At 37.5% G+C, this 25,914-nt stretch overlaps 2 protein-coding genes across 9 annotated transcripts in view; both read right to left on the bottom strand.

The window, feature by feature from the left end:
* The window catches only part of CCDC181 (coiled-coil domain containing 181), a 53,555-nt gene extending 38,243 nt beyond the window's left edge, over positions 1 to 15,312 (bottom strand). For 2 of the 7 annotated variants that reach the window (XM_074221957.1, XM_074221956.1), the window contains exon 1: positions 4,112 to 4,367. The gene's annotated coding sequence lies outside the window, so the exon portion shown is untranslated. Of the gene's footprint in view, positions 1 to 3,654; positions 3,976 to 4,111; positions 4,368 to 5,292; positions 5,372 to 15,079 lie in introns of those variants that run through there. The other 5 variants (XM_074221954.1, XM_074221952.1, XM_074221953.1 and 2 more) reach the window with 5 other exon arrangements.
* A 3,398-nt stretch (positions 15,313 to 18,710) lies between these two features.
* SLC19A2 (solute carrier family 19 member 2) overlaps positions 18,711 to 25,914 on the bottom strand; it is a 30,833-nt gene continuing 23,629 nt past the window's right edge. Inside the window, exons 4-7 of one of the 2 annotated variants that reach the window (XM_074221962.1) lie at positions 25,150 to 25,375; positions 23,556 to 23,748; positions 22,625 to 22,766; positions 18,711 to 21,471 (exon numbers count right to left, since the gene is read on the bottom strand). In XM_074221962.1, coding sequence (XP_074078063.1) covers positions 21,343 to 21,471; positions 22,625 to 22,766; positions 23,556 to 23,748; positions 25,150 to 25,375 — 690 coding nt within the window. In that variant the 3' untranslated portion in view covers positions 18,711 to 21,342. The remainder of the gene's footprint in view (positions 21,472 to 22,624; positions 22,767 to 23,555; positions 23,749 to 25,149; positions 25,376 to 25,914) is intronic. The other variant, XM_074221963.1, reaches the window with a different exon arrangement.

Below are 25,914 nucleotides of genomic sequence, written 5' to 3' on the forward strand. Positions count from 1 at the left end.
AGGTAATTATTAAGTGTCTGAGACCGGATTTGAACCCAGGTACTCCTGACTCCTGGGCTGGTGCTTTATCCACTGCGCCACCTAGCCGCCCCCTATTACCATTTCTATTACTATCATTTTGTATCTAGATTCTAATCTGTAAAATATCATCCACCAGTGTCTGTGTCATTAAACAAATATGTTACCTAGGTAGGTCTTTATCCAATTCACTAATCCCAAGAGAGGGAAACAGACTCCCAAACTGAAACTGAATTCCTGATGACTCTTCTTTATTAGAGTCACCCAACCAGCCAACTGTGCTCTATCTGGTCAACAATCACAAGACTAGGGTCTTACCTCTCATCTCAGTAACAATTTTTTTAGATTTTTTTTTCAAGGCAATGGGGTTAAGTGGCTTGCCCAAGGCCACCCCTCAGTAACAGAATTTAAAAAGGAAGTATACAGCTAAGTGTAAACTATCTTGAAGTCCCTCCTCATTTTATAATCATATAGCTGAAAACAATTGTTGAATCAATCTTTATAAAAGAATCTCAAAGTCAGAAGAGATCTCAGACTATAAGCTTCATAGGAATTTACTGTACATCAGTTCTATCAAACAGAAAAAGATCCCTGTAGGCTATAGATTTAGAAAATCAAAAATTAAGAATTTGGTTTTTTTTTATTTTTTTATTTTGTTAAATATTTCCCAATTAATTTTAATCTGGTTAAATTGCATTTAGGAAGTTTTTTTGGCTTGGTCATTGAGTTTGACAGCTCTAGTATGCATCATTTCCATAAAATAGCCGATTTTTTTTTCTCAAAGACTTCAAATGAAGGAAAATCCACTAACTTTGTCAGGAAGTTTTTCCTTCTACTCACCCTATAAAGAGTAGTGAAGAGGAAGAAAGAATGCCACCTTCTCTTTTTTTGTTTTAGATGGTAGGGAATTCCATAAGACAAACATCTCAATGGATGGGCTATTAGTTTGCCAATCTCATTTATATTTCTCGTCCAAAGCTACCCTCATTTCAAACTTCCCTATTACTATCTAGGGCGCACAGATTCACACAGTGTCATTCTCAACTCTTCGTCATCCTCAGCCCATAAACTAATCAGATGAGAATCTTATTTCTACCTCCACCTCCTCTTCCATCTGTTCCCTTCTCTCTGCACAAAATTATCACTGTAATTGAGATCTTCAGTCACTTCTCATTCAATAATTAAAGTAGCCCCTGAAGTGGTCTCCTGCTTCAAGTCTCTCTTGATTTTTTTCCAAATTATTATACAGAAGGGGCCAAATGATTTTCCTAAAGCTCTTCTGATTATCCACTCCTATAAAACAAACTGAAGTCTGCCTATATATGCTAGTATCAAATATGATTTCATCTTTATCTCATCCCCTTTGGATTTGTATTTTGTAAAAATTTTCTAATACACATAATTATAGATGCATTCATATTACAATGTATAAATATATACATATTGGGAAATACACAATTTTTTACCAGCGCTAGCATTTTAAAACAGACTACTTTGTACTCTGTCCACTAATGTTTTCTCCATCTTGCTCTCAAATTAGGTATAAATTCCCTGATGAACCTTATCTTCTATTTTTTTTAATCTCCCAGTGCCTTCCATAGTACTTTGTACACTGGGGGGTACCCCAAATATTTTCTGACTGAAATAATGAAATGATAATGTAATGGAAATGAATTAATGTAATAATTAATCAAAGAACCAGACCTTAACTGAGTTTTTAATATAGGATTAAATGCCAGAAATACTCCAGGCTAGGAAATATAGTAATAAATTCTAGGCAGTATTTTTCAAATATCTGTGTTCTTTATTTGGTACTTTCTAAATAAATTTAGTTCAGCATTCTAGCTTATTTTTTGAATATAAGTTCTGAAAATAAATTATTTCCTATTTTAATTATTTTCCATTCATAAAAATTTTTTAGGTATATTTTGTGTATTACTCAGTTTCAAAATGTTTTTTAAACTCTTAATGACTCAAAGGAACATGGATCAGTGTTTCTCAAACTTGAAACCCTAGTTCCAAACAGTTGTTTTTCAGACTACCAAAGCTGTCAATATTTTAGTGGGATTATTTAGTCTTATACATCATTTATTCTTGATGTGTTACCCATATTCTTACAGTCTCTTTAATGTCACCCATTATCCAAAGGGGAAAAAAAGCATCCTTTTAGAGTGGTGAAATTTAACAATAACAAAACCACTAAAAGAAATTGATGATGTTTGGCTTCACAGAAAGAATATTAGTTATTGGCTTCAAACTCCTCTCCCATTAAGTCTTTTTTCTTTTTTTTTAAACTAGGTCTATTAAGACTAAGTTCATTATTTTTCTTCATCTATTTTTCAGCTTCTACTAGCTGGCTAATTGATATTAAAAAATAAACTGCCAAAATATCATCAACAGGGAGAGAAAAAGTAAAATTCAGAAGGAAGGAAAGAGGGTTAACCACAAGTTAATGATCAATTCCTGAACTGAACAGCTGAATAAAGATAAATTCTGATAACCTCCTTTAACACTCTGCTCTACTTCAAAATTGCCAGTTTATTTTATTTATTTCTCTTCTATATCATCAATTTTTTCTGCCACAAATATTCTTATGTTTATCTCCAAAGACAAATCAAGCTTGCTGTTTTTATTTGATTTAATATAAATGCTATCACTGGTTAATACTGATTTTTTTCTGAATTAGTTGTCATTTTCTTTTTGATATGATTATCATCTCTGATATTTCCATTTCTTTAAAAAAAAGAAAAGTGAAATTTGAATGGATCATCAAGGAGACAAAGTTAGGTTAACATAATTTTGTAACTTGAAAAATACATGTCAGCATTATTTTGAGTGTTGTTTTCTTTGAGACTACCTAAATTTAGCCCTGTTTTTCTTCAAAAGACCAAAACTAAATCAATTCATTTAGCTCAACAAACTCAATTTAACAAGCCTTCATTAAATACTGACAGTATCCAAGGCACAAGTAAAAATACAATAATACAAAGTCACAAATAAAACCTATTCCAGTCCTCAAGGTAGGTTTTCTCTAACCACATAACACACAGAATCATGTAATAAAAAGATTTTAGCATCTGGGTTCAGAGGATCTAGATTCAAATCCAGAAGAGGTTGAAACACATAATCCTTAAATTCTTTCCCAATTCTAAATGTATAATTCGATTAATATTTAAGAAATTAATAGATGCTTCTCCTCTGATGCTGAATAATATGTACCTAATAGGGAATGTGTAAACATAAGCATTATAAACATAATCCTCAATATGCTAACCTTAGTGCATTAAGCTAGCCCAAATATTCTTATTTATAGCCCTAGATTACCAAATTAAAAATCTCTTCTTGTCACATAAGTTTATATTTATTAAAACATATTTATATATGTTTTATATTATTTGCAATATAATAAGTTTTAAGACAAAGCTGAATTGAACTTAATAGAAACAAAAGTTCCGTGCAAACATCAAGATTTGAGAAAATGCACTTATTTTCAAACAAATTAAATTATCTTCTAACAAGCTGAACACAAATGAGCCCATCCATCCATCCCTTCTGATTCAGAAGCCTCACGGGACACAACCGGCCTCGGCTCTCTCAGCCTTCATCCCGAGGATTCAATTCCTGGGTGAAACCCACCATCCTCACGCTTGAGTGGAGACACACCTTGGCCACATTCATTAATGAGGATGTTCCCATTTTAATTTATCCATTGTGCCATTGACCCATCTGAATCAGGTGGAGCTGGTCACTGGCAAGAGTTGACGCTCTTGAAGCATTCTAAGGGGAAATTCTGGAACTCTTTTAGTCAGGCCACACTACTATCGAGTTGCAAGGGTAAATCCGAGAAAGGGAAGGAGGGAGGGAAGGGGGAAGGACGGGGAGGAGGGAGGGAAGGGGAGCCGCGGGGCCTCGGCCAGGGCAGGCGGGGCCGGCGCGTTCCACGGCGCGGCCGCCGCGGGCCGCAGTCAGGCGCACGCCCCGAGCTCATAATCGCGGCGCCGGAAGACGCGGCTGGGCCCGCCCCCGGCCGGGCCGGCCTCCCGGCTCGGCCGTTTCCGGTCAGCTCCGCCCCTCCCCCCGGGTCCCCGCCTGCCTGTGGAGGTCGAGAACGGCGGCAGTGGCTGGGCTCCCCGAGATGGAAAGGAACGGGACGGCCGGAGGGCAGGACGGGTCCTCCTCTCTTCCTCTGGTCTGTGCTCTGACAGTGAAGCGGGAAAGGCGAGGATGCGCCCGCGGCGGTGGCGGCGGCGGCGGCGGCGGCGAAGGGAGGCGCCCGCGGCGACAGAGGGGCTGACAGGGGCGGCGGCGGCGGTGGCGGCGGCTGCGCCGGGCTGCCATGGCAACGCCGGGGCCCCGCCTCTTCCATCCGGGGCTTCCCCCGCCTCAGCCCCGTCGGGAATACCCCCCCCCCCGGCCCCGCCTCGGGATGCACGCAGGCGCAGAGCGCGGCGTTCTCTTCCGCGCAGAAGCGGCTCCTCCGTCCAACCAGGAAGGACTCGGCGGGACGCCGTTTCCATGGAGACCGCCCGGCGAGTCGCTGGCTCGCGCTGGGGGCGGGATTTAATCGCCGGCCATCTTGGGGGGGGCGTGGCGAGCGGCTTCCGCTCCTCCTATTGGTCTCACAGTAAGCGGTTCTAAAGTTCTCAAGAATTCCTTCTTTCCTCCGGTTTTACCTAAAGCGAGCCCAATTAGGGGTCTTGGGGGCGCGGCTTGGCCTATTTTCTCTTTCTCCCTCCGCTCCCAGACTGGGTCCTTCGGGCCCGGGAACTGAGATCCTGCAATTCCGGCCGGACTCGCACGGATGCGGCATTAAGCAATGTCTCCTTCGCACACTTCGGGACTCTGCACCTGCGTCCTGACAAACAGCTCCGGAGTTTGAACAAAGACCAAGGGCTATTCCCTTTAATTTCGAAAAAAAACCCATATCTTATTGTCTAATCCTGCTATCTCTTTGCTTCTTCCTTAAGGATATGATTTCTCTCTCATCACATTCAATTTGGATCAATACATACTATGGAAACAATGTAAAGCCTAACGGATTGCCTTCTGTGGGGGGAGGGAAGCAAGATCAAGGGGGAAAATGGGTTTTTTTAAGTACAAAAAAATGTCCCTTTCACACCCTCCCCTCCCCCCACCCAAATATGGAAAGAGATGGTTGAAAACTCCTCCCATTCTATAAAAAAAGCTGCCGTTTAAAATAATGACTTCTCTAAGGGGTGTCTGAATTTGCAACAGTTTCAAATGCTAAGATTAAAAATTAAGAATTAGAATTACTCCGTTTGACTGCTCATAATAGTGAGTCCCAGTTTCATCTGCAATCTTCTTTCTTCTGTGGTGTTTTAGTTGGTGTCTGTTAACGTCAAAAAATAGAATTAGTACATTACTTTAAGACTGCTAGTTTTTATGGGCTACTTATTTTAGTGTCTTAATGACAGAACAAAAAATGGAATTAGTACATTACCTTAATATTGCTGATTTTTATGGGCTACTTATTTTAGTGTCTGTTAATGTCAGAATAAAAAATAGAATTAACACATCACCTTTACACTGTCAGTGTCTGTTAATGTCAAAATTAAAAAATAACAGAATTTGTACTCTTCCCTCAGATTAGCTAAACCCCTGTGTTTACCAAGTTGTTGGGGGTTGGGGTGGTAGTAGGTATGGGCAGCTTACTATATGTAATAATAAAAATGATGTTTGAAACTGGACAGGGAAATTATTCTAAGTTATTTTGCTGCAGTTCATAGGATCCTTTTCTAAAAATAAAATCTAGTTACTCAAACCTAAGACATAAATCATGTCAAAAAGCAAGAAAACAAGTTCTCAGGTTTGTTTATAAAGAAAATGATGACTTAGGGACCATATTTAGATGGTATAAAGAATTTCCTAGGTGAAGACAACTAACTTGGAGCTTGGGGAAAGAGCTTAGAACTGAGTGGTTAAGTGACTTGTTCACTGTTCCCCCCAAAATATATATATATATATATATGTATATGTATATATATTTTATATATATTATATAAAAATAGTCATTTATCTCTAATATTTAAATACTAATAGTATTAAATCTTTAAAATACCAAAGTTTAAAAAAATTTAAGAATTTCTGAAAAAATATTCTGGATAATATAGTACCTTATGATCAGTTTAAAAATATTGTAATACAACCAAGGAAAAAATTTCATCACATTATGTATCAATCAATTCTTTTTATTTAAATTCTGTTTTGAAAATTGGATGGTTAATAAGGCTGGAATAGAGAAGCAATAAATGTTACTATTCCATTGGTGGGGCAGCTAGAAGTCACAGTTGGTTTAGAGGCAGGAAGAGCTGAATCCAAAGTCAGCCTTTCCAGGGGAAAAATAGAAGACTATTAATCATGACTCAGAAAAATCCCAAACTTTTTAAGAGCAAACAGTCTTAACTTCAGTAACCTCTGAGGACATCACTCTTGGAATCATTGATATTTAGAAAACAAAGTGCTAGATTAAAGGCACCTTGAGGTCAGCTACCAATATCCCCTACAATACCTGAAGAGAAGTTTTCACATAATAGAAAGTAAGTTTTTATTGTTCAAATTAATGTTCATAATCATCATAGACTCAGAAAAAGGATCAATAATAATAAGTCAATATAATCTTGACTAAAGAGTCAGAGAATTATGTATTTCTATCACCTGAAGATAAAGATTGATATATTGATATGAGAAAAGTTGATATGTTGATTAAGCTGATAATAATTCAAAATTTAAAAGGATGAGTTTTAATCACTTGCAAATTTTATTTCTCTAGATTAATACAATGATGTCAACTAAAGGTAGGCGTTATATCTGCTTTTGAATCAAACAACTGACAAAAAAAATAAAGTATCATATTCTCTATCTCTGATTAAGTAATTCTAGCTTCCATAGTGCATAACAATCATCTACAGAAATGTATATAGGCAGTTTATGACAGAATAAAAAAGTATCATTTCACACCAAAGGATATCAGTGTATTCTTCTATGATGTGTCAGAGATTTGAGTCTTTCTGACTCCAGGTCTGTCACTCTACCCACTTTGCCACATAGCTGCCCCAATATAGTAGTAGTTAGAGAATATTAATAGGCTAACAAAGAGAATAAATAAAAGATAAGAGACAAGGGAAATCAAAGACAGCAATGATAAGGAAGGCTAATCAAAGGAAAACAAGTTTGAAAAGGAATTTTTTCTTTTGGGATATCCACTTTAAAGATTCCTTCTCCTTTTTTTCTTTTCTTTTTTTTTTTGAATTATAAAGATTTTATTTATTTTGAGTTTTACAATTTTCCCCCTAATCTTACTTCCCTCTGCCCACAGGAGGCAATTTGCCCGTACATTGTTTCCATGGTATACATTGATCCAAATTGAATGTGATGAGAGAGAAATCATATCCTTAAGGAAGAAACAAAGTATAAGAGATAGCAAGATCAGACAAAAAGATATCAGGTTTTTTTTCCTAAATTAAAGGTAATAGTCTTTGTTCAAACTCCACAGTTCTTTCTATGGACACAGATTGCATTCTCCATTGCAGACAGCCCCAAACTGTCCCTGGTTGTTGCACTGATGGAATGAATGAGTCCATCAAGGTTGATCATCACCCCCATGTTGCTGTTAGGGTGCACAATGTTTTTCTTGTTCTGCTCATCTCATTCAGCATCAGTTCATGCAAACCCTTCCAGACTTCTCTGAATTCCCATCCCTCCTGGCTTCTAATAGAACAATAGTGTTCCATGACATACATATACCACAGTTTGCTAAGTCATTCCCCAACTGAAAGACATTTACTTGATTTCCAATTCTTTGCCACCACAAACAGGGCTGCTATGAATGTTTGTACAAGTGAGATTTTTACCCTTTTTCATCATCTCTTAGGGGTATAGACCCCTATATAGGTATCATCTCTTAGTGGTATTGCTGGATCAAAGGGCATGCACATTTTTGTTGCCTTTTGGGCCGTAGTTCCAAATTTCTCTCCACGAAGTTTGGATAAGTTCACAGCTCCATCAACAATGTAATTGTGTCCCTGATTTCCCACAACCCTTCCAACAATGATCATTATCCTTTCTGGTCATATTGGTCAGTCTGAAAGGTGCGAGGTCCTACCTCAGAGAAACTTTAATTTGCATTTCTCTAATAATAATTTAGAGCAATTTTTTCACATGACTATGGATTATTTTGATCTCATCTGTAAATTGCCTTATATCCTTTAACCATTTGTCAATTGGGGAATGGCTTTTTTTTAAAAATTTGACTCATTTCTCTGTATATTTTAGAAATGAGTCCTTTGTCAGAAACATTAGTTGTAAAGATTGTTTCCCGGTTTACTACATTTCTTTTGATCTTGGTTACAGTGGTTTTGCTGTGTAAAAGCTTTTTAATGTAATGTAATCAAAATCATCTAGTTTGTTTTTAGTGATGTTCTCTATCTCTTCCTTAGTCATAAACTGCTTCCCTTTCCATAGATCTGACAGGTAAACTACTCCTTGATCTTCTACTTTGCTTATAATATTGTTTTTTATGTCTAAATCCTGTATCCATTTGGATCTCATCTTGGTATAGGGTGTGAGGTGTTGGCCTAATCTAAGTTTCTTCCATACTAACTTCCAGTTTTCCCAGCAGTTTTTGTCAAAGAATTTTTATCCCAATAGCTGGACTCTTTGGGTTTATCAAATGGCAGAGTATTATAATCATTTCCTGCTATTGCACCTAGTCTCACTGGTCCACCACTCTATTTCTTAGCCAATACCAGACAGTTTTGATGACTGATGCTTTATAATATAATTTTAGATCTGATAGGGCTAAACCACCTTCTTTTGCACTTTTTTTTTTCATTGAACCCCTGGAAATTCTCATTCTTTTCTAAAGAGATTATTAAAGAAAGATTGAACAAAGAGGCATTGTTTCCAAAAGAATTGTGACTTTAGGCTTTAAATGACACCATTGTTCCATACCATTTGGTTATTATTAGTTAGAATCCTCAAGAGTGTTAGTACAATATTTTTCTGAGAGCAATAATTGTAAGAGTTACAGTTTGACCATATTTTTAATATGAAATGTCAAGGAAATCCATTTTTATGTCCAAGGGGGACAGAATCATTTTGTTTTTGGTTTATAGGTTTTCATCTTATCTTTTATATATACTGCTCTTTTCCTGTTTTCTACAGAGATCCCAAGTGATCAAGATAACTACTTGGCTTCTACTAGGCTAACTTTCTTATTAGTTTCTCCATTTCTTTTATTCTCTCTTCCCTTCTTCTTCTATGTAGATTCTTCTTTATCCAAAGGCAGATGTTAAGTAATGTTGTTAAAGAACAATTATTACCATTTCCACAGTGTATCATACCAAGAGAAAGCCAGTGTTCCATGGTGGAGAGAGTGCTGTCCACAGAGCCAGGATAGACTCAGGTGAGTTCAACATCTATCTCTGACATGTACTCAGGGATTGAAGCTGACAAATTATGTAATCTTTTAGTGTTCTGTGCAACAGTCTCAATGGCAAGGAAGGTTATCAACTGGCATTGGCAGAAACAGTGACTTCATCGGAAGTTTCCAATACCCATGAAATCACAAGTCCTATTCTTATCCTTCCTATACTATGAAAATAATGGTTCATCCTGTATAAAATCCTATAGAATGTTGTCATTTGTTAAAGGACAGTTAAATGGAGCAGTGCATAGAGAGGAGTGCCAGACCTGGAGTCAGAAAGACTCATCTTCCCTATTCAAGTTTGAACTGAGACAACTTACTGTGTGACCTTGGGTATGTTATTTAACCCTGTTTGCCAGTTTTCTCATCTGTAAAATGAACTGGAGAAGAAGAAAAATGGAAAACTACCACAGTCTCTTTACCAAGAAAACCTCAAATGGGTCACAAAGAGTCAGACATGACTGAAATGACTCAACAACAATATTATTATGCTCCCATGAAATCATCAAGAAAACTAAAATGTTGTGCAATCACTGGCTCCTATCCTTACTGTGGAATAACTTAATTGTCCTTGGATTTTGTATTCTCTTTGCTCTTTCATTCTTCCATCTTTGTGACATACCGCTAGTCCCTTGAAGCCCTATCAAAGAGGCTGCTTTCATTAGCTCTCTTCTTCTTTAACACCAGGCTATAGAATTCTCTCTTCTATTGTAAACTGGACCATTGGGAGGAGTCTGAAGAATATTAAAAACACTTTCTATTTGCAGCAGAGGGAGGGGATGCTATAGCCCAGTGGCAAAGGAGAAAAAAAAGGCTAATGAAAACAATGTCTTCTATGTAGCATGTTGATTTGGAGGTTATCCTGGATTGTAGAAAGCTTTACTAATGAAGCACAGGGCCTCTTACATCTTTTTTTAATTTTTATTTAAGGCAATGGGGTTAAGTGACTTGCCCCGGGTCAGACAGCTAGGCAATTATTAAATGTCTGAGGTCAAATTTGAACTCACATCCTCCTGACTCCAGAACTGTGTGCTCTATCCACTACGCCTCTAGCTGCCCCTTTTATACATCTTTTCAAACTGGAAAGGCTCAGAGGACTAGGCTATTGAAGTAAAATATATTGAATGAGGATGAGGATGAGTTCAGAGACTCTTCACCAGCTTGGTGGTTACAGGATGATGAATGTTTTTCACCACCTAGTTGAATACACATCATGAAATAGCATTAGAGCTTTAGAAATGAAAAAGCACCTCAGAGATTATCTAATCTAACCTCATTTTTTAGATGAACAACATGAGTCCCATGGATGTTGTTGGACTGGATCAAGATAATGTGGTAAGTGGCAAAGCTGGGATTTGAAGTAAGTTATCTGACTCTTAATCTAATGCTCTTTCCACCCCAAAAAATTGCCTCAGAAACTACCTTCTAAATCATTGGAAGTCTGTAATCTGCTTTGGGGAAGGAAATAAAGACTTCCAGAATACTACAAAGACTTAAAAGCAGCAAATTAATCTGCAAACTTTATTGAGCAATTATTCTAGATGTGTCTACATAAACTGTGAGTATTTTATTCATTCTTAACTTGGAATCAGTAACTATACCATATCTACCACATCTACTCTGTTCTAATCTAATGTCATATTGTCAGCTGATTTTTTAAATATATTTTCTTTACCTGACCTAATTCATGAAGCCAAAGTTCTTTCAGGGTCTAAATTCTGGTAAAGTGCAGAAACACCTAGAAAAAAGTTAGATTCATTTTAGGCCCAGATGGGACCTTTGATATCATTTAGTACAACCTATGTATTAAACAGATGAGAAAGTGAGACCCAGAATGGGTTTCCTGAACTCAATAGTACCACTACCTGCCTTCCTAGGGCTGTGGTGAGGGCCACAGAGCATTTGGGAAGTGCCTTCCTGGCACAGGAGCATTTCCTAAAAGCTCTGTCCCTCCCTCTAGCTGCTTGCCATGTCAATCCCCAGTGGGCTACCCAACTAGTGTGCTCTCCACAGCTCCATCCTTCCAACTGTAACAATAGAACTGAGCATCACAGCTAGCAATCTACAGCTCTGTGCTTTACTGGAATCTCATTTGATTCTCACAACAGCCCTGGGAGGTTGATGTAGGTGCTGTGTTAGCCTTATTTTAGAGTGGAGAAAATCAGAAAAAGAGGAGTTATGTGATTTGCCCAAGGTCACCAAGCTAGTAAATAAATGTCTGTGGTTCAATAAATGTCTGAGGTTTAAACTTGGGTCTCCCTGATTCCAGGTCCAGCACCACCCTACACATGTCATGATCCACTTTGTAATGATTAGGAACCAGTCTGGCAGTTCTCTTAACTCACAGGTCCCAGGTATTTCTGCTTCCTTCCCCCCCCACACACACACACACTTTTAGTCTTCTATATCTTCTCTCCAGTTATTTATCACTTATCCAAAACCTTGGGAAAATGCTGAGGAGATAGAATTACTTAATGGTATCATCCCCAGTGAACTCTAAAACACTTAGGGCCATTTTTTTATAATGGATTTGAATTTGGGCAGGAAGTATTGAGATGTTTCTTATCAAAGGATCTTAGAAGCATAAACTCAGAGGCCATCTCATCTAATGTTACAGATGAGAAAATTGTAAGTTAACAACTTATCCAAGGTCACACTACTTGTAAGCATCAGAGACGAGATTTGAATCCAGACCCTTCAACTCCAAAGCCAGTGAGGCTTCTTTCCACTATACCATGTTGACTTGTTACCATTTGGCATAATTGATATAATAATTGATTGGCATAATTTGGCATAATTTCAGGAGAATTAGAATTGACAGTGGAGTCACTATGTGACAAAGGAGATCTGTTCTCCTAATCTAGTGATCTAATGAACTAGTGCTAGTGCTGTGGGGGTTGGGGGTGGGGAGGAGGAAATCTTCCTGTTGGAGGTGGGGAAGAGGAAATCTTCCTAAGTTTTTTGTTGATTATCATTTTGACTTTTTAAGTTCTCTTTCTGGTCATTGCCAACACATAATGGTGACAAAAAAGTGCTTAATCCTTTATTTTTCATCTTCTTGACATGCTACTCAATTTCTAGTCATCTGTTCATTTTCTAAAATATTTGTACTATACCCCTATATACCTTTAAAAAAAAGGTAATGATCACTGTATTCCTTCAACATGAATACCACCACTTATTTAACCAGTTCATCAAATAAATGCAACATGATATAGCAATTCAGTTACTTATTGGTGCCTTTGAATTTTCAAAACCTGGAGTTGCAACAGGAAAACTGAATAAACAATCGCAATGAAACCCAGGTCCCCTTCAGATAGCAACTTGTCGAGAAATATGGAACAATCTAGACTTTTTGTCATTATAGAAAATGATTTAGTTGGTGGGAGAGTAGGTTATCAATCCCTGTGTCACACTAGGTAGTTCTGTGGTCTCTGGCTCAATATGAAATGGAATTTGTTGAATTCTCCACACCTGATGGAACAAGGAGTTTTTTGTTTTTTTTTTTTACCATGACCGTTTTTAAAAAATCTACCTGTTGACATTTTTTAGGGTCAGATAATTTGAGCAAATGTGATTTCATTTGTATAAGGTCTGACATTGCTATGCCCCATTATGGGAATGTGTCCTTGGCTCATTTTCATATCTTAACAAGTGGTTTTTTCTAACTGGTGATATATTAAAACTGTTAGGAGAAACTGTGGCAGAGTAGACAGAGAGCTGAACAGTCAGGCTAGACCTGCAAACCATATTGGCTTTGTGACCTTGGCCAAGTCACTAAACCACCCTCTGATATAAGCCATTCTCACTATTAGGTAAAGGCAAAATACCAACTTGGAGAAGTTTCCTTATTTGGTAGTGCTTGTGCTATTGTAGTCCTCAGAAATATAGCATGACTACAATGAGAAAGGAAAGTTACAAATGTTTGGACGGTTCTTCAGATATTGTAGCAAAAACAGACTAGTCTATCAGTGTTACTTTCATTTTATTTAAATTATTTTGAGACATTTATCTATGCTTTTCAAAATAGCTGGTATTGGAATAAGAGTTTTAAAAAAATTTAAATGTCAAGGAAAAAGAACCCAAACCATACTTCCTTTCAATTAAACTGAATATTCTTTGACTTCTAAGGAAAAAAAAAATCTGATTCCATTATATTCTACAATTAGCAAACTGATCAGAGAAGACAAACCAAAGATTCTCCCTTGAATACATGTAGCAAGTTTCCAAAGATTCTCCTACTGCTAGTAATCATGAATACTACTTTTCATCTGTGACCGTTTCTTTGGACCACAGAATCCAAGGATACTAAAATATATTTTACTAAGTATTTAATTAAAAATTAAAGGTATAAAATGTAATTTAAAGTAGGATTCATGAGGAAAAGTTAGAGGAGCTAAGGTTGGACTGTTTGATAAGTTGAAGGAAAATTGAGGGTAAAGTTCATAATTATATGAGTGACAGTATTGCATGAAAGACAGTGACTTGAGTTCTCTAATTGCCCTACTGATTAAATGATAGGAATATTAAAAAGTATTCCTAATAACTTTTTAAAACACTGAAGTCTAACCAAATTTCCTATCGCCCTTTTCTGAGATTCACTAGGATAATTAAAACAGCAAACATTTATATGGGGCTTACTCTGTGTCAGACACTGTGATAAGCATCAAATTATCTCATTTGATCTTCCTAATTCAAATTATCTCAAATTTACAATGAGGAAACTGAGGCAGAGGTTGAGTGACTTGCCCAGGGTTACACAGCTAGAAAGTATCTAAGGTTGAATTTGACTTCAGGTGTCCAGACTCTGCTTTCTATCCATTGCTTTACCTTAGAAATCCCTTTCAATAGAATATTCTATACTATATAATTTGCCTCTATTTCATTTTTTTAAATTAAAGTCCATCTTATATTGGGTTTGAATCCATAAAGCTTTTCATAAGTGTGTAGACTGAATATTAGATTCCCTACCATACTCAAAGACACTCAGCACAGGTACTATTATGTTAGGCTAGTTATAGAGTGTCTTTTAAGTTTTTTAACCATAAGATGTTAAGCTTTGACTATATATATATATATATATATATATATATATATATATATATATATATATATCCTCTGAATTCTGCCTTTTTAATAATTATCATATGGAGTTCTCAGTCTCTGTAGTTCCATTAGATTATAAACTCTTAAGGCAGGGATTGTCTCTTTTTATATCTCCCACTGCTTAGTACAATGGTGTTTAAAAACTGCATACTGATTTATTGATTTGTATAATATAAAGGAAGCATTTCATTAAGCATAACTACTTTCTATGGATCCTCACTTCCCATGTGCCTCAACCTGGGACTTCCCTTTCCTTCACTCAACCTCTAGGGTTTTTTCCCATTCTTTTCCCACACATAATGGACAGGCTTAGATAATTTCTCTTCAGAAAATTTCCATAAAAAAATTGTACTCATAACTTTTTGATCCCAACTACTGATCTCTCTCAAGGTGCATGAACCTCAAGTTGCCTCATCTCCATGAACACTGAAGAATCAGTCAACTGTAGGTGCCTCACTACCTTTGGGGCAACAATTCCCTATTGTATTTGAAAATACTTTTAATACTCACTGATGTATCCTGAGCTGCATACTGGATCATAATCTCAACCTCTGAGAAGTTGAAAAAATTGCAGTGCTTTAAAATCTTCATTATTCAAAAAATAATTTCTCCAAGGATTATAGAAAAAGTTTTGCTGAAGTCTTGCTGTTTTTCAAGTAATTTTAATAAAAATGAATCCATTTCACAATAATCTAATCTGTTCCAAGACTTTCCCAGACAAGCTCTAACTGCCATATCTTCCATTACTGACCAACCTAAGTTATTGATACAACATCCTGAAAAACCAGGCAACCTCAGTACCCTTATGACATCAGATGGTTCCATGGCCTTCTGATTCAGCTCAAACATGGAAACCTTTGGAATTCCAACATTTTCTTTATTTAGGGTGATACATTCCTTTTTTTTTATAAACTAATTCATTAGGTTATACCTGTAGTTACCTCTCCATTTCACTGTTCAGTTCCCTCAACTGAACAATAAAAATAATAAAAACATTAAAACAAATATATTTAGTCCAGAAAAACATTGCCCATCTTCAAAAATATATCTTATGCTTCTTAACATTTCTGGTAGGAGGTGGATGTCATATCCTTTGTCCTCTGGGTTCAAAGTTTATCATTGTATTGATGAGAATTTTAAAGTATTTCAAAACGCTTTTTTTCCTTATTATACTGTTTTCATTGTGTAAATTGTCCTGCCTGTACTCAATTCAATCTGCATCATTTCAGTGGTCTTCCTAGTTTTCACAATAACATTCAGATATATTCATTTGTCATAAATTCTTTAGCCTTTCCCCAATAAATGAGCACCCCCTTATTTTCTAGTTTTAACTACTATGAAGAAAGCTAGTATGTTTTTGCATTTTTGAGTCCTTTTCTTTAATCACTCTAGGTGAGAGTTTATTACAGGACTTTTTTTTAACCTCAGAGGCTATGAGAATGATAAAGAAAAAGAAATTAGCATAATTAACCAAGTCTCATATATGCAGCTTCTACATCCTTACTCCCTCTTGCACCTGCATCCCTTCCAAATATTACAACTAATGGAGGGAATTGCATTTTCATCTCTTCTTTAGAGCCAAGTTTCATCATTATACTTTCATAGCATTGTTTCAATTTTTTTGTTCTTGACATTCACACAATTGTGGTCATTGTGTGTAGTTTTCCTGGTTCTGCTTACTTTACTTTGCATCAGTACAAATGTCTTTCCATGCTTTTCTGTAGGCTTCATAAAATTGTTTCTTAAGAGTATAGGTATATACTCCAAGAAGATCTATGACAATCTTATCATATTTCATTACATTCATGCACTATACTGTCTAGCCATTCTCTAATCAGAGGGCACCAAGCAACGGGTGTTGATTATCTATTACTTTGTTACTCTAAAAAATATTGCTATAATTTTGAAAGGTTGCACATAGTGGTAAGATTTTGGCTTTGGATAAGAGGGACTGGGTTTGAATTTTACATGTCACTGCCTATTTGAGCTTGGGCAAACCCCTGACTTTCCTCATCTTAAATGAAAGAGTTGATTTAATGATCACTGAAGTTCCTTCCAGTTCTAAATCTGTGAGCCTACATGTATATAGGACCTTTCTTTTTGTCTTTGATCTCCTCAGATTTGCCTGGGATCTCTCCATTGAAAGGGTATGGGAATTTTAGTCATTTTCTTAGCAACATTGAAAATTGTTTTTCAGAATAGTTGGATCAATTCATTTCTTCACCAAAAATATATTAGTTTGCTTATTTTTCCACAACCTTTCCAATATTGACCATTCTCAACTTTTGGTTCTTTGAAAATTTGCTAAGTATAAAACTTCAAAATTATTTTGATTTGTATTTCTTTTAGAATTAAATGATCTCAACTATCTCATGATAGTTTGAAATTCTTCTGCTGAGAATTCAGAAAGCATTTAAGTACTCACTATGTCCCAGGCACTATGCTAAGCATTGAAATAAAAAAAGTCATATGGGGAATGATTTCTCCAGTTCATATATAATTCATCACGTGTGTGATCTAATCAGGTCTGAAAATTTGTTTTCACATCGCCTTCATGAAAATGTTATGCTTCTGGAAGTATAGTCAATTACAGTAAGATTTCCCATTTTATTATTCTACACTTTATCTAGGTCCTAATTTTTCTACAGGCTTTGGATATTATGAACTGAGGTGGTGCAGCATTTGAGATACAAGTTCCTCCCATTGACCTTCCAGACACTGGTCACACCTCAGTCTAGGTACATATTATAGGTAGTGACATTATCTTCAACTTCTGATTACTAAAAGTATAGGTCAATCCATGGACAGTGAAAGTTCTCATGCTAATATCAGAAAATATGGAGTTAAGGACAGAGGCATCATTCCTGATAGTATTAAAAGACTGAATTCCAGGAGTACACTTCTTGCTCTGGTTGGTGAGATCCTACATCTATTTTAGCATTATTGCTGTTTTTCAGTCATGTCCAATTCTTTTGACCCCCATTTGAGGGTTTTTTTGCTTGAGATATTGGAGTTAGCCAGTTACTTCTCCAGCTCATTTAACAGATGAAGAAACTGAGGCACAGAAAGATTAAATGTCTTGCCCCAGGGTCACACAGCTAATAAGTACCTGATGTAGACAAGTCAAAGCCCAGTGTCCTTGGATCCAATCTTGGTGTCCTATACCCTAATCTATGCTTCTACTCTAATGAGTTTAGGAAAAACAAACATAATGTCAATGGATAGAGTCAAAAAAAGTCAGGGGAACTTACACATAAGTTAAAGAATGTAATTGTGCTATCACTTTAGTCTTAATCCAAGTATCTCATGGTGATGTAGAGATGACCCTGGGTTCTCACTGTGGTAGCATGTCTTAAGCTGGAAAGTATCAGGACAGCCTTTCAGCGTCTAATCAACCTCATCATATTAGGGGAGGGATGGTGAAAGGTAAGAAGGAGGCCCTCATTAAGTCTGTCTACTACTGTGGAAAAGGGTGCTGTGGTGGAAGGTGTAGTCATATGCCTGAATCCTTTAAATAAGTCAAAATGGTGCAGAAATTAAAACAAACCATGCTAGTGGCTTAGGTGTTTAAATTTTCATTTGCTATTATTTTCAGTGACTTTGGATCACATTTCTCCCAAAACACCATATTCTTTACCTCAATATCAGAGTTTCACAATTCATTAGATAGACAACATCTCAACCCCAAGAAAGGTGTTTTTGTTTTTTTCCTTCAGCAATCCTGTTGATTTCCTATTGTGCAAGAGTCAGGAACAACATTTAGCCTGCTGGTCTTTGTTTGATTTTTATTGAGCCAATAAAAGAAAATGCTTCAGTTCTCTTCATGTCTCCATCATAATCCTTAACAATGAGATTTAATACTTACGAAATGGAAATTTGGGGTACTTTTTTTTTAGGTTTTTGCAAGGCAATGGAGTTAAGAGGCTTGCCCAAGGCCACACAGCTAGGTCATTATTAAATATCTGAGGCAGGATTTGAACTCAGGTACTCCTGATTCCAGGGCCAGTGCTCTATCCACTGCGCCACCTAGCTGCCCCCAGGTCAAGAAGGGTACTTTCTTAAGAAAAAAAAAATCACATATATTCTACCTTAGGGAATTGATAACATGAAGCTGCATCACTCTCCTAAACCAGGTAATAAAAAGTTACCAACAAAGTACAATAAAAAACTACATCATTTTTGGGGGGTCTACTGGAATAAAGTATCCATTAGACTAGAGTTCATTGATACATTATTTTAATTTATTTAATTTTAAGTCTTCTTAAAAATGAAGGGCATTTCTGCTATAGGCAGGCAAGTAGATAGAATCCATTCCACACATGATCTTTTAGTACTAAATGGTACTATTATGGTACTACTATGAACCGTGTAATTAAAGGCAAAGGAATAATAAATGGTCCCACTTTGAAGGCTTACAGTCTAAATAAGGAGAATGAGTGTGTGAGGCAGGGGAACCAAAGCATCAAAACCTTAGGACTGGAAGACAAATAACAATTGTTCGGATCAAATTTAACCAACTTTTTGGTGATTTAATCAATCAAATCATTTAATCAATTAGTTTTCAGAAGGGTAAGAGTACTACTTCTAAGCAGGGAAGAGAAGACTAGTCCAGATCTAGGATTATAGCTTCAAGAATGCTTAATAAGAGTAATGCTAATTATTTTTTAAAATGAATAGGGGAACAATAGTAGATCAAAACATAGCTGGATAATTCTAAATAGTGTAATGGAACTCTAGATAAAATGAGGGAAAATGTTAGTGAGATACAGAAGATAAAGATCCTAACTTAGGAAATTGTAGAAAAATTAAGTGAGTAAAATTGAAGGAGAATAGGGATGGCATTGAATCTGAACCTGGAGACAATAAATTTAAAATATTGATTATTTTTCTATATTTTTCTATAATCAAAAAAGGAAAACATACTATAAAATATTTATTTGATAAAAATAATTTTATAATCTATACAGAATTGAATAAAACATACAACATAATTTCCACTTGTTTGCAAAACCATATACAATAAGTTCATGTGTGCATATTGAATTCTTCTCCAAACTCACTGAACAGGTAAGTCTTTCTTTTCTTATATAGCTAAAGGTTTGTTTCCTACCTGAAATTCCAAGAATAGGGAAATAATGCTTTGGTAGCCAGACATTTTGATTATCTCATAGTCTATTTCATCATTGAAAAAAAACCAAAACATAACACGTTATGTCAAAAAACTGTGACTTGTTTTAGAATGAACACCCATAAGAGAAAATAATGTAAGAAACACCCCAAATTCAGTAGTCAGACGTAACTTCAAAGAAATCATTTCTCTCTTTCTCCTCTAGCTTATTCCTGACCATCCTTTTCATCTTAAAGGAAGGCATAAGGATTGACCTATTATACTCATCAAACTGTTTATGTCCTAATCAAAGCAGATGGAAAGGTGCCACTAATCCTTTCCCTCCCCTACCCCCCCCCCCCACTAATGTGGTTTAGTTATGTCTTCCTTAAATTAAAAAAAAATAGAGCGGCTACTCAGAGACAGCCAGAATAAGGCAATGCAATCTCAACTTGATTGACTTCTCAAGCAACAAATACAGATATGTTTTTCCATACTTTGGCAGCCACATAAGAAATATTTCAAGATCAAATGAAAATAATTTGTATTTTTCCTTCATGTAACTTGGAAACAGAAACCTCTATCAAATTCTAATAATTAGAATTAAATCTTTAGATACTATCACCAAATGAACTTAAAGGCAGATTTCAGGTAAAGAACTCAATAGTCAATCACAGTCCTGTCTTACAAATTATGTGGTCCCATTTGTGCAAAAAAAACAAAACAAAACAAAACCCAAAACACCACTCTGGAATGGTCTTGTGTGCCTGTTTTATCTTGGAGAAGAGGAAGACAACAGAAAGATGAAATGTTAAGTCTTTCTCCTATTTAGAGTATTAAAGGGACTACAAACACTAGATGGACTGGTTCCAGTCACAGCCCACAATTAATTCCAGATTTCATCATAAAATCAGAGTTCTTCAAACTAAAGAATTAAACATCCCTTAGGTTTCTGATAAGGTCTGTTCATTTGGCGATGAGTGGTTGAATGGGTTAGCAGGCCTCCAATACCATTCTGTGGACTTCTAGGAGCTTCTCTAGGAAGCATGGTGAATAATAAACAGTGTATGGTGGAAGTACACACACACACACACACACAATCTAAGAGAACACTGAATTGAAAATAATAATTTAAAATAAACATACAACACAGGTTCCTTAGTTAACAGAACCACAGCAGATGCTGCTCCCTTGGAATAGGAACAGTCACTTTCACAAACACAAACATGAAACCATGGCATCAAGGGGTACAGCGGTAAGAAGCACTGTGGCGTACCTCCATCCCGTCCAAGAGCTCTGACCTCAGGACCCAGGCCACATCTCAGGACACAGGGATGGGAATGACCTAGAAACTCCTTATCTTTGCCAGAATCCCCTCCTGGTCCCTCTCTGCCTAGATCCCAGGCTTTTAGCAAACAGACTTGAAAAAGGGTAAAAAAAGTTACCCTTAAATGATCTCACAACAATAATCTACAGACTCATTATTTCCCTTGGATCAGCGACTTGACCCCAGTGAGGGCAGGGATGGCAAGTGGGGAGATGCACATTCAACCACTGTCAACATGGTACGTCCAATGGCTGGGGAAACAACACCCCCACATCCAGGTGCCAGGCTGGGTAATGCAGCCCTCAGTTTCTGAGGCCTCAGTCTCCCCGGAGTCGCAGGTCATGCCGGGGTCACCACAGAGCTGGGTTCGGGGTTTCGCTGCTGTCTGTACTTCTTCATAACACTGACTGCACCGTTAATTAGGAAAATTATGGCTATGAGTGCAAAGTAACCAGCATAGATCAGGAACTATGGGGAAAAAAAAAAAAGAGTCCGGTGACAAAAGGAAATGCAGCAGGAGAACAGAGAGGAGGAGCCCCACCCAGAGCCATGCGAGAAGGTAAGCAGAGCTGGCCAGGCCCCCCAACAGAAGGGGATTGGAGCGTTGTAGGGTCTGGTCTGCCAGGCGCACCAAGAGGGTGGGGAGGACTCTATGCTGCATTCATGCCACTCCTTGGGCCGCTGCGCTGACACCAGGAGTCACACGTCTGAGGTTCATGTCCTGGCTCCGGGTGAGCTCTGCGAGATACGGGGGCTGGGGCGGCTGGCCTCTGAGAGGGCCACCCTACTTGTCCTGGGGCCCTGCCTACTTTGGTAGCCTGTTAACGCCTGTTCCTGCATTCTCCTCAGGCAGGGGGTCTCTCTCTCTCTCCTTATCCACCAGACCTCCTCTCAGTTTCCTTCCCCTTTTCCCTTCATTATACATTACTTAGGCAGCTGAGAAGCTAAATCACACTATAAATTTCTAAGGAGGGTTATCCTTTCTTGTGGGCAGTTTTGATTGAAAATGTGCTGTACTGGGGAACTGAGCCAAAGAAATGCTGACAATTGTAGAACCTGGGGAAGTACAACAGGTGAGGAAGGATTTGGAGCAGAGATGAGATTGTTTATCATTCTAATTAGCCTACATATATGCAGATGTGCAGACAAGTAATGGAAAGGCTGGGTATACCAGGAAAACCACCAAACAATATATTATCCATAGGCACTTGCATGGATTTTTTTTTCTCCTTTCAAGAAATTCATACGGTCAAAATGGAAAAGTGAGTAGGCCTCAGATTGCAAGTGGTCTTTAAAAGGAAATGACTGAGAGACTGACAATAGTGGATGAAGTAAGAAAGCCTCCTGGGTGTGAAGTGCAGTCTAGGGAGAAGACAAAATGGAGATTGGAAACAATGAAGGGCAGCTGGGAGTGGGGAGGTGGTGGAAGGGCAGTCCCTACCATATAACCTTTTCACTAAGGCCCATGTTAGACCCTACTGTCTTAGGACCTCAATATAAAATAGGGCAGCCTTAATATCAAGCTTAATGTTCACACAGAACCCTCTCCAGTATGAATTTTGTCAGCCCTGTTATGTCCACACAGGAGCCTCCTCCCTGGGAATGAAGATGCAGGTCTTACCTGAGTAGAGATTTCTAAGCCAAGACCATTGGCATCCACCACAATCAGAGTAAGCAGAGTCTGCAGTACCAAGGCAATGAAAGTGTTCACACCAAACACAAGGGCATAGCGCTCCATGCTGAGGTTGGTAGCAATCTGGAACCTGAGGAAGCAGGGCACAAAAACAATCACAAGACTATTTCCTTAGCAGATTACAATTCTCACAATAACTCTCAAAATGCTGCTTCTCACTTCAATCTCTCTTCCAACCAAGTTAAAAAAATGTATGGTCATACAGAAACAGACCACAAAACAAATGTCGGTTTACATATAAATGTACTTATGAAAGTTTCACAAAAGATTCACAAATATCATAAAACATTTTTCCATTTGAGGGTAGAAGAGTTATAATTATGGTGTTGGCATAGTGACTAAAAAGATTGAGTTTTAAGTCCTATTTTAACCCATAATAGCTCTATGTAAGGGCCACAAGTCTTAACCTCTCACAAGCTGACAATCTGTACCAAGGAAGGGAATTTTCCACATAGATGAAATCCTAAGCATGTGTGAGAGTGTGAGAGGGAGAGAATGTGTGTGTGTGTGTGTGTGTGTGTGTGTGTGTGTGTGTGTGCTTTTAAAAATTATTTTAAAATTTTATCTTTTTTTTCTCACATCACCTGGGAGGGAGAAAAATTTTATAGACAGGGAACCAGATTACAGAGATGTTAAAACATTTTGCCCAAGGTCTCTCATACACACACATACACACACACACACAGTCAGAAAGTGGCAGAACAAGGATTCAAATCCAGGCCTTCTGGCTCACAAGTCCAGGGCTGCTGCTACTAAAGGTGTCCTATCTATACTCATTCCCTGTATGTGTTTTGTGTATACCTCTCTCCCACAAAGCCTCATTGCCCTGTTCCCATTTTCTGGGAATCTGAACACATACGTTGCTATGGTGATGAGCAGCATGTAGATGATTCTGAAGATGACGTAAGATGAGTAGCACACCCAGATGTTATTTACTTTGTTCATGACATACACTGCCACTGCGATCAGGAGGGAGAAGACGGACAACGTCATTTCGCCCCATGTGGACCAGGAGATTTTTATATAACCAACTGCAAACACTGCAACAGTCCCTGAAAAACAAAGATCAGAAAGCAGCTTGATCACTTTTCTAAATAAACATAATTATAATTCCTAGAAATTTAGCTCAAAACAGAAATGAGTAAATCAATAACGTGGGCATATAATAGTTCTTATATGAACTAGAATAATCTTGGAGCTTACTGATTAACAGAAAAAACATTACCTTCAAGGATGCTTGGGAAAGCAAAGCAAAAGCATACACATATACTTCCAAGTCCATCATCAATCTACTAAATCTATCTACATTTAATAAACCTTGATTCACACCTTGCTAGATAGAATAATTATTTTATAAAGATAAATTTATATTTGAAAAATTTCTAATCAAAGGAAATGTATTCTAGTAGAAGACATACTGGTAGCATGGAGAGGAATTTAGAGCAAAACTTTTTTAACTACAGCAAATCACTTATTATCTCAGTGCATCAAAGTTACCCAAGAAATGTGTTCCCTGTCACACACAGTAAGCAATAGGTAGTGGAAGCAGGACTGAATAAGAGGAGCAACCTGGGTTCAAATATTAGCTCTGACACTTAGCTAGCTGTGCAGGTCTGGGTAAGTTAACCAACTCAGGGAGCTCCCTCCCAAAGACTCTGGTGGTCCTTATCTCCTGGATCAACGTGGGAAAAAGAGAACTCTGTGCCTGAAAACACCATGTAAATACAAGTTATGATCATTATCAGCATCATCATCATTGCCATTTTAAAGTTGAAAGAGACCATAGCAATAGATCAATGAAGACATACTTCCTGAGTACCAACTATATGGTGAGTAGGGCCTGCTATAATAATAGCATTTCTATAGTCCTTTAGATCTGCAAAGTGCTTTACAAATATCTCATCTGATATACATAACAATGCTAGGAGATATTATTATTATTGTTGTTTTTGTTGTTGTTGTTCCCATTTTACAGATAAGTAAACTGAGGCAGATAGGAGAGAATGACTTTTCCATAGTCAGTCAGCTTCTAAGTATCTAAGGTAGTCAGATTTTCCTGACTCCAGGTCTAGTCCCCAATCCACTTATAGCATCTTGCTGCCTCTCCAAGAAAGTTCCTGCCCTCAAGTTTTTAATTGAAAAAACAAGCTATCAAACATGAATTAATAGTGAATAATACAAGGCTATCTTTGGTGTGAAATGTTATGGTGTGGTCTAGAAAATAACAGTTCACAGACTGTAATTTCCTGGACTACAACAGCCAGGGAATGCTTCCAAGAGGAAAGGGTTGAGTTTAGCCTTGAAGGACAGGAAGGGTTTGATTGAGAAGGAAGGGGAAATATGAACAAAAATCTCAAAATGGGAATTAAGATGGCAGCCATAAACATGTGAAGAGCTCAGTTTGAACTAAATTGGCAATAAAGGCCTACTAGATCCCATTTGGATGGACTTACCCAGTAGAGTTGAAGCTGCCTCCACTCCTCCATTATAGATGGTAGTAGCATTGCGAAAAGGCATCACTTTCTCCCACAGACCCTGTGTGTAGTTCACCACTTGAAAATAGCCACAGGTAGAGAGGGCCCACCATACCGACCAACACAGCAGAGGACGGGAGGAATAGCACACCAGGAAATCTTTCCACAGGATCTTCAGTACAAGGAGAAGGTTTGGTTTGGATTTCTACATGGGCCAAGGGGCCAGGGAGAACAGGAAACAAGATGCAACCATGATGAGTCTGCATAGTACCAGGTTGTATTTTTCCAGTTTTCAAATATCCTTGAACTTTTATTAGCCTGCAAAATCCAAGTTTCTATTTCTTTCAAATAAGCACTTGATAAAAATAATATTGATCAACATTTTGCAATCTCTTGTCCTTCCAATAGTCTGTGCTTGGAAGCCCCCTAATATGACCAATTTAATTAGTGTGGATAAGTATTCCCCACTAATGAGACAGATGACAAGTTCTTCCTGACTTAAGACAAGACATTTTCTCATCTGCTAGACTAACATTTTGGCAAGTGAATTTCTCCAGATTTAACTAGATTGGTCCTTGAATGACAGTAAATGTTCTGGCTACTGTGGGCTACCCCACCACCATGAGGCTTTCATGTAAAATGGAGGGAGTAGGCAATACAGTCTTTGCAAAATGAAAGGGGCAGGAAATCTGAGAATCTTAGGGAATTTCAGAGGCTTTTCTAGTTCAACTCCTACTTAAAGTC

This window comes from Macrotis lagotis, chromosome 2, assembly GCF_037893015.1.
Source record: "Macrotis lagotis isolate mMagLag1 chromosome 2, bilby.v1.9.chrom.fasta, whole genome shotgun sequence".
In the NCBI taxonomy this organism is placed as follows: domain Eukaryota; kingdom Metazoa; phylum Chordata; class Mammalia; order Peramelemorphia; family Peramelidae; genus Macrotis; species Macrotis lagotis.